We start from the raw sequence: 8,533 nt of genomic DNA, 5'->3' as shown, positions 1-8,533 counted from the left end.
TGGATGAATTTTTTTTGCTTCATTGAATTTTTTAGCTTCAGTGAATTAATGGCTGTATAATGGAGTATAATATTCTGAATATATTATTATTATTATTATTATTATTATTATTATTATCATTTACAAATTATGGCATTTATTCCCTCAGAACATTTTTTTTTTTATCATAATGCTTCTGACTCAGAGTTGACTAGGTCACATGACAGGAAGTGAAGACGGTGATAATTTGTCACTTTAAAACATGAATCAGTGTTCAGGATCTTGTGATCATGAATGACTTTATTTAGGCTTAGACTTAAACATAGTAATTACGTCAATATTTAGTTCTTTATCAGCTGATTTATTGTGATTATACAAACTGACATATTTATTTATTTATTTATTTTTGCTTTAGGAAAATGTAGTGGATTTTACTTTATAAATAAACAGGTTTTTTTTTGTTCTTGTTTTTTAAACAAACAAACAAAAAAACCGTACTGACTCTTTAATAGTAGTAGTCATGGAAACCATTTTAAAGAGCGTAAATAAATATCAAGGAATGAGAAAGGAACTAAGGATGACTGATATATACAATATATAAAGATATAAAAGAACATTTTTTTATTTGTATTTTTATTCACCAATGTAAAGGTGTTTATTAGTGAGTTAGAAAAGATTATTTTGTAAAATTTGCACTTATCTATATAATATTTATCCGTTAAAAGACCAACTATCTATATCTATATATCTATATATAAGTCTGGGGTGTTCTGCAGATTTAAAATGGAATCCTGGAATGACGCGATGACGTCAGGATCACGCAGCCACGTGACACGGCGCGTCATGTGATCGGTGGGCGTGGCCTGTTGAAAAGGGCCGGAGGTGCGCAGTTTGTTTTGGTATTTTGGTAGAAATTTTTCATCATTATCTCCGCAGAAGGATGGAGCCTAAGCCCGAAAACAGCAAGGTAACCGGGTAAAACTCTTATAAATCAATTTCAGGACAATGGCAGGTGTGTATACAGTGAAGCATGACGGATTTAATAACGTACGCTTTTATAGTTCGAGTAAATAAGCTTAAGCTAAGCGTGCAAAGTTTAGCTGTCGTACCGGAAGTACGTCAAATAAACAAGATGTGGATTTGTTTTGGGATTATTTTGAGCTTTATGTCAGATTTTAAAATGAGATTTAAGGCTTGGTTAATCGTCCTGTAAAGTGTGTAATTGTATACTGAGGTGTGACTGGATAAACCTGTCCAGAATGACCACCCAGCTAGTTTTTATATTATTATATTACTGGTTCCTAACAGCAGTCCCATCAGAGAGAGAGTCTGTGTTTTTATTTTCTTCTGCAGTGACTCACAGATCAGGAATCAAGTCTGGAATTTTACCAAACCGTTGAGCTTTCTTTACAGGAGTCTCTCTGGCTTGTTCGTTCGTCTTAATAATAATAATGATAATAATAATGATAATAATAATGATGATAATGATAATAATGTCAATAATGTCATGGTACAGCATTGAGGTGTGCTGATATTTGTCCAGGCGAGAGCGTGAGTCACTTGTCCACTTGTCCCCGGTGTAAAGGTGACCTTTTGTTTGCTCCTACAGCTGATTTTTGAGAAGGAAGGAGTTTACTTCCACACCAATGCCAAGAGGAGTAACGAGGAGACCTCCATCCCCGGATTCATCCGCATCGTGGAGAGGGTGAGAAAACACTTGCTGAGCTACGTTTTATTGTCTATACGGCTTTAACAACAACAACAACAACAACAACAGACACGCTCACAAATCCTTTCTTCCCTTTTTTCACCTTTCCTTCCTTGCTTTCTTAATATTATCCTTCTTTCCTTTCTCTTTTTTTCACTCCTTTCATTCCTTCATTTTTCTCATCCTTCCTTCCTTCTTTCCTGAATTTTTTCCTTCCTCACTTACCTTTTTGTTTTTTCTTTCTGTCCTTGCTTTGTTTCCTTTTCCTTCCCTCCCTACCTCCTTTCATTTCATTTCTTTTCCTTTTCTCTTCATTCATTTTAAAAAAAATACTTTTTATTATTACTTATTGTTCTTTCCTTGCTTCATTTTTGTCTCTCTGTCCTTCCTTGCTTCTTTTTTTCTTTCTTCCCTTCTTTTTCTTTCTTACTTTTTTCCTTTCATTTTCCTTCCTTTATTTTTGCCTTCTTTCTTTCCATCTGTCTTGCTTTTTGTTTGTCTTTCTTTCTGTCTGTCTGTCTGTGTGTCTGTCTGTAATCAAATAATGGAGCCCTTTGCTGCAGTATGTGATTAGAGGCTGGACAGCTATCGCACCGTGATTCTATTATGTTTCACCACAAAGTAAATGTAGTTTTTTTAAAAATGTTCCGTGTGTGTGTGTGTGTGTGTGTGTGTGTGTGTGTATATATGTGTGTTCCCCTGCAGGATGGAGAGCCAGCGTTGGAGTGGAGTCCTGTTCAGGATGAGCGTGAGAATGCACCAGCGGTCTTTTATGCCAAAAAGGTGTGAAACTCTTTTCTTGTTCAGTGTTTATCTTTTTCTCCTTTTCTTTTCAGAAGGTGTTTTTTATGCTTAAGAAGCCGACCAGGCCAAAAGTAATTAAAACTTACATAAAATCAACTAACAAAAATACAGTTTCTTCCCGGCCCCCTGTCCGGCCCCCTGTCCGGCCCCCTGTCCGGCCCCCTGTCCGGCCCCCTGTCCGGCCCCCTGTCCGGCCCCCTGTCCCCCTCTCCGAATCACTGTCTGACCCAAAACTGATTAAAAACGGAATAAACATAATGAATAAATTATCCCTGGAAAGGAAGGAAAAGTATCCCGAGTGTGACTCTCGCTCCTTCCTTTCTTTTTTCTCTTTTTCCTTCCTTATTCCTTTACTTTTCTTTACTTCCTATCTTCTTTCCTCTACCTTTTTCCTTTCCTTTCCCCCATTTTATTCCTCTCTCCTTAGTTTTTCCTTATTTTTATTTCTTATATTTATTCCTCTTTCCGTATTTTCCTGTCTTCCTTTTCTCTTCTTTCCCTTTTTTAAAAACAACTTTTTTCCTCCCTTCCAATCCCCCTTTCCTTTTACTGACTTCTTTTTTATTTCCTTCCTCCCTCCCTTTTCCTTGCTTTCTTCCTAGCTGTTTTCTTTTCCTCCTTTTTTTTATTTCCTTTCTTCTCTTTTTCCTTTTTTCATTTCTGTTTTTCTTCCTTTGTTTCTCTCCCTCTCTTTTCTTTCCTTATTGCTTTCCCTTTTCTTCTTTCCGTTTTTTTTCCTTTGTTCTTCCTTCTCTTTCTTTTTTCCTTCACCACGTTCCCCCTTTCCTTTTCCTTCCTTTTTCCTATTGTTTTTCCCCATTTCTTCCTTCCTTTTTCCCATTATCCCTTTCTTTTCATTTTTCTTTTCATTTTCCATTTTCCCACACAGTGCTGTGAAAAAGTATTTGCCCCATCCTGATTTCTTCTGTTTTTGTGTACGTCTCATACTAAATAGTTTTAGATCTTCGAGAACGAAATACAACGTAAAACAAAGGCAATCTGAGTAAACACGCGATAGAGGTTTAAATATATATTTCTTTTTATTGAAGCAGAAAGAAGTTAGGTGTTTGGCGATATGGGTGCTATCAACCATGTGAAAAAGTAATTGCCCTCTTAAACTTAAAATCTCTTTGTGCCACCTTTAACTACAACCGCTTCTGATAACTGGAGATCGGTCTCCCACGGCCCTGTGGTGGAATTTTGACCCACTCTTGAGTTTCAACTTAGGGCAGAAGACATTCATGTTTCTCTCAATTACTGCAAGTTCCCCAGACCCTGAAGCAGTAAAGCATCCCCACACCATCACACTGCCTCCACCATGCTTGACCATGTATGATGTTGTTTTTGTGGAATTCGGTGTTTGGTTTACGCCAGATGTGACGGGACTCCTGTCTTCCAAACAGTTCCACTTTCCACTCATCAGTCCACAGAACATTCTCCCAAAAGGTTTGAGGATCATCAGGGTGTGTTTTGGTGAAATTCAGACGAGCCTTAATGTTCTTCTGGGTCAGCAGTGGTTTTCACCTCGCCACTCTTCCATGGAGCCGTGTTCCCCCAGTGTCTTTCTGATAGTGGAGTCATGAACAGTGACCTTTATTGATGCAGGAGAGGCCTGTAGGTCCTTTGATGTTGTCCTTGCCTCTTCCGTGACTTCCTGGATGAGTCGTCGCTGTGATCATGGAGGAATTTTGGAAGGTCGGACACTTCTGGGAAGGTTCACTACTGTGCTGAGTTTCTCCGTTTGGAGATAACGGCTCTCGCTGTGGTTCTTTGGAGTCCCAGAGCCTCTGAAATAGCTTTGTAACCCTTCCCAGACTGATGTACTTCAATCACCTTCTTCCTCATCATTTCTGGAATAAAACAAAGTCCAGCTGAACCCCATGACCAATGCAGCTTCATAGATTCTGGGGAATTAGTAACTACGGGGGCAAATAAATTTTCACGCAAGCCCACTTAGTATTGGAGAACTTTTTTGCTTCAGTAAATAGCATTATCATTTAAAAAATAAACTGTTTACTCAGGTTGGCTCTGTTTTATCTTAGCTTTAGTTAATTTCTGAAACTCTTTAGGATGAGATGTGCACAAAAACAGAAGAAATCAGGATGGGGGCAAAAACTTTTTCACAGCACTTTCTGATTGTCGGAGCGAGACGCCGATCTTCCGTGTTCTTCGTCATTGGCGGGGAAGGAAGCCACGCCCCCTAACCCGATAACATGCACCGAGATGGTCTTTATCTCTGGGATGCTAGATCTGTGGCTATAAGCATCCGTAACCCTTTTCATGAGTCTTTCCCCGGGGTTAACGGGGACATGGTGGACGTTTCACTCGGCGCTGATCGTTACGACAGAAACGGTGTGTTTTTGTTTATTTCCTGCGACAGGACGGTGAAGGAGGAGAAGAGGAGACCAAGTTCGACCCCGGGTACGAGCCGGACTGGGCCGTCATCAGCACAGTGAAGCAGAACAGAGAGAAAAAACCGCTCCCCATCAGAGAGACAGGTACGCGCGCACACACACACACACACACACACGCACGCATGCTACAGAATGCAGCATTGTGAGAATATAATGAACGTGTGTGTGTGTGTGTGTGTGTGTGTGTGTGTAGGTCATTGGGGTTCGTTCTCCCTGCCCCTGTCGGAGCTGTACTCCCTGCGTCGTGCTCGGTTCTCTCTGGGCAGGAACTTTGTGGTGTTGACGAGTCGAGGAGGCGACCCTCTGCCCCCGCTGCACTTCCACAGGGGCGGAACACAGGAACTGCTCCGAGCCATGCAGAGATACATCCGACTCGCACCGTGAGACACACACACATGCATACACACACACACACACACACACACGTATATACACGCACACACACATATATACACACACATGCGTATATACACGTATATTCACGCGCGCATGCACACACACACGGTACTGTGTGTATATATATATACAGTATCTCACAAAAGTGAGTGCACCCCTCACATTTGTGTAAATATTTGATGATATCTTTTCATGTGACACACTGAAGAAATGACACTGTACTACAGTGTAAAGTAGTGAGTGTACAGCTTGTGTAACAGTGTACATTTACCGTCCCCTCAAAATAACTCAACACACAGCCATTAATGTCTAAACCGCTGGCAACAAAAGTGAGTACACCCCTAAGTGAAAATGTCCACATTGGGCCCATACATGCACACACAAATAAATATATATATATATATATATATATATATATATATATATATATATATATATATATATATATATATATATATACACGCACGCACAAACACACGGGCACTGTATATGTAGTAATCATCAGCTGCTCCCTAAACAATAACATTAATCAATTTAATAATTTAGAATAATTCAAATCAATAATTATAAAGATCTCTCTCTGTCCATTTGTTTATCTCTCTCTCTCTCTCTCTCTCTCTCTCTCTCTCTCTCTCTCTCTCTCTCTCTCTGTCTTTATCTCTCTCTCTTTCTCTCTCTCTCTGTCTTTATCTCTCTCTCTCTCTCTCTCTCTCTCTGTCTTTATCTCTCTCTCTCTCTCTGTCTTTATCTCTCTCTCTCTCTGTCTTTATCTTTCTCTCTCTCTCTGTGTGCCTCTCTCACGCTCTCTATCTTTGTCACTTGCTTTCTCTCTACCTCTCTCATTCTCTTACTCTCCCTCTTTATTTCTCTTTCTTTGTCCCTTTCTTTCATTGTCTCTCTCTTTTTCTGTCTTTGTGTCTCTCTCTCACTCACTTACATTCTCTCTCTCTCTCTCTCTCTTTCTCTCTCTTCCCCCCGTATCTTTCTTTCTCTCTCACTCACTCACATTCTCTCTCTCTCTCTCTATCTCTGTCTCTCTCTCTCTCTCTCTCTCTCTCTCTCTCTCTCTCTCTCTCTCTCTCTTTCTCGCTCTTCCCCCCGTATCTTTCTTTCAATCTCACTCACATTCTCTCTCTCTCTCTCTTTCTCTCTCTGTCTCTCTCTCTCTCACTCACTCACATTCTCTCTCTCTCTCTCTCTCTCTCTCACACACTCTCTCTCTCTCTCTCTCTCTCTCTCTCTCTCTCTCTGTCTCTCTCTCTCTCTCAGGTCTCCGGTGGACGGTCGGTTGTTCCTGGCGTACCCTCATGACTCCGGTGCCCTCTCTCACTCATTCGACGAGCTGCAGATGTTTGATGACACAAGCTCAGATCTCGTATCTGTACGTTCACCACACACACACTCTCACACACACACACACACACACTCTCGCACACTCTCACACACACTGTTTTTAAGCCTAAACTCTGTATTATTTCTGGTCTCTTCCCGTACAGAGGTTCATCCAGGACCCGTACGCGACCACGTTCGGTGGCTTCTCCAAGGTGACGAACTTCTTCAGAGGAGCGCTGAGACCTCCAGAGTCGCCTCTGCATTCCCAGGGAGACTCGCACGTACCTCGCTTATCCGACGACGAGCCGGGATTCGAGCACATAACCTGCGTACGTCAAATTCGGTCATTTCAAATCGCAAACTTGATCATGTGACCTTTGACCTCAGCAGTGCTAGCTGTACTGTACTATAGCTGTTCTTACTGTGCATTCGACATGTTTGCTCGAAAACTAGCTAATGTTGGGTTAACTACTGCTCTATGCTGATTATTTCTGATTGGCTAGTGAAATATAATGTAGGCTCCGCCCCTTTTCACCATACCACAGCCACATCCTTTTGGTTCAGATTTACAAACACCAGGATTATTATTTTTATTAGTAATATTATTATTATTATTATTATTATTATTATTATTATTATTATATGTTTTGGTTTGTTACTCGACTGATGTCACTTCCTGTGCCAGCAGCAAGGGGCGGAGCTTGGCCCCCGGCCCAAGGTGATCAGAGGGCCGCCTCTGGACGACTGGGAGCAGTTTCTGGACTCGGAGGGCCGCGTCACCAATCCTCAGAAAGTCAAGGAGCTGGTGTTCAGAGGGGTGCGTCCACGTTCCGGATCTTTCCACACACACTGAACTGTCCACGAAGATGAAGTGTCCCACAGTACATACACTACTGCTCAACATTTACACTCGCTAGCATTCCCAGCAGATCAGTCGCCTAGCAACCGCCCCAATACCTAATATTTACTGTATTATCCCCTAGTGTATGCTGTAATATACATTATATTTAATGTATTTAATATTTAATGTCGCCTGCTGTAAGTGTTTGTGGAAAGGTTAAAGTTTCGTGTTCCTTTCCCAGGGTATCGTTCCTTCTCTGAGGAAGGAGGTGTGGAAATTCCTTCTGGGATTTTACCCCTGGAACAGCACAGCCCAGGAGAGGGAGGGCATCGTCCGGACGAAAACGTGAGTTAGACCCCGTTAAAGACCTCATCTCTCGCCCGTACATTTCTTACCCTGATGGTTCTGACCGCTCATGTCATGTGACGCTGTCCTGTAGAGACGAGTATTTCAGGATGAAGGTCCAGTGGAAGTCGATCAGCGAAGAGCAAGAGATGCGAAACTCCCTCCTCCGTGGATACCGCAGCCTGATTGGTCAGTTCAGATCTCCCGTTTCCTATTGGCCGAACTCACGCTGCCGTTTATAGGCATTAAGTGTGCTTTTTGAAAGAAAAAAAAAAACATCAGATAAGTGTTAGCATAGAAACATTCGCAGGCCTGCCAATCTAATCAATTTATTTATTTATTTATTCCACCCGTTAAACACAGCAGGTTAACTAGTCGACGTACGAGTCTGGAATGATTGACAGTCGCGTTAGTGCTAGAACTTTACAATATTATCTGACTTCCTGCTGGAAGCCCCGCCCCCTTTCCTCCCATCTCACGTCTTCTCACAGAATCTTACAGACGGTTCTCTCGACGTGATTCTTTTTTGGGGGGTGTTTGCGTTCATTAACGTGACATTAACTCTGTTAATGTTACTTGGCTACCCGGTAAGATTACTGTTGAGTCGCGATGGAACCGGCAACAGTACCCGGGATCAGTATCGGGCCGGTACAAGCACAAAGTCGCAGGTCGTTGGACTATCGGAGAACTCGTTTGATCCGATCCTGGAACAAA

The 8,533-nt window shown here is 41.7% G+C and overlaps 1 protein-coding gene across 1 annotated transcript in view; it reads left to right on the top strand.

The window, feature by feature from the left end:
- The first annotated feature begins 812 nt into the window (after positions 1-812).
- Positions 813-8,533, top strand: part of tbc1d17 (TBC1 domain family, member 17) — a 13,507-nt gene continuing 5,786 nt past the window's right edge. The window contains exons 1-10 of the mRNA XM_017495964.3: positions 813-946; positions 1,589-1,684; positions 2,393-2,470; positions 4,872-4,989; positions 5,099-5,285; positions 6,571-6,682; positions 6,798-6,962; positions 7,322-7,450; positions 7,716-7,819; positions 7,914-8,008. Of these exons, the coding sequence (XP_017351453.1) occupies positions 920-946; positions 1,589-1,684; positions 2,393-2,470; positions 4,872-4,989; positions 5,099-5,285; positions 6,571-6,682; positions 6,798-6,962; positions 7,322-7,450; positions 7,716-7,819; positions 7,914-8,008 (1,111 nt within the window). The 5' untranslated portion in view covers positions 813-919. The remainder of the gene's footprint in view (positions 947-1,588; positions 1,685-2,392; positions 2,471-4,871; positions 4,990-5,098; positions 5,286-6,570; positions 6,683-6,797; positions 6,963-7,321; positions 7,451-7,715; positions 7,820-7,913; positions 8,009-8,533) is intronic.

The sequence above is a fragment of the Ictalurus punctatus genome, chromosome 2, assembly GCF_001660625.3.
Source record: "Ictalurus punctatus breed USDA103 chromosome 2, Coco_2.0, whole genome shotgun sequence".
In the NCBI taxonomy this organism is placed as follows: Eukaryota; Metazoa; Chordata; class Actinopteri; order Siluriformes; family Ictaluridae; genus Ictalurus; species Ictalurus punctatus.
This window is presented reverse-complemented; position numbering and strand designations above follow the sequence as displayed.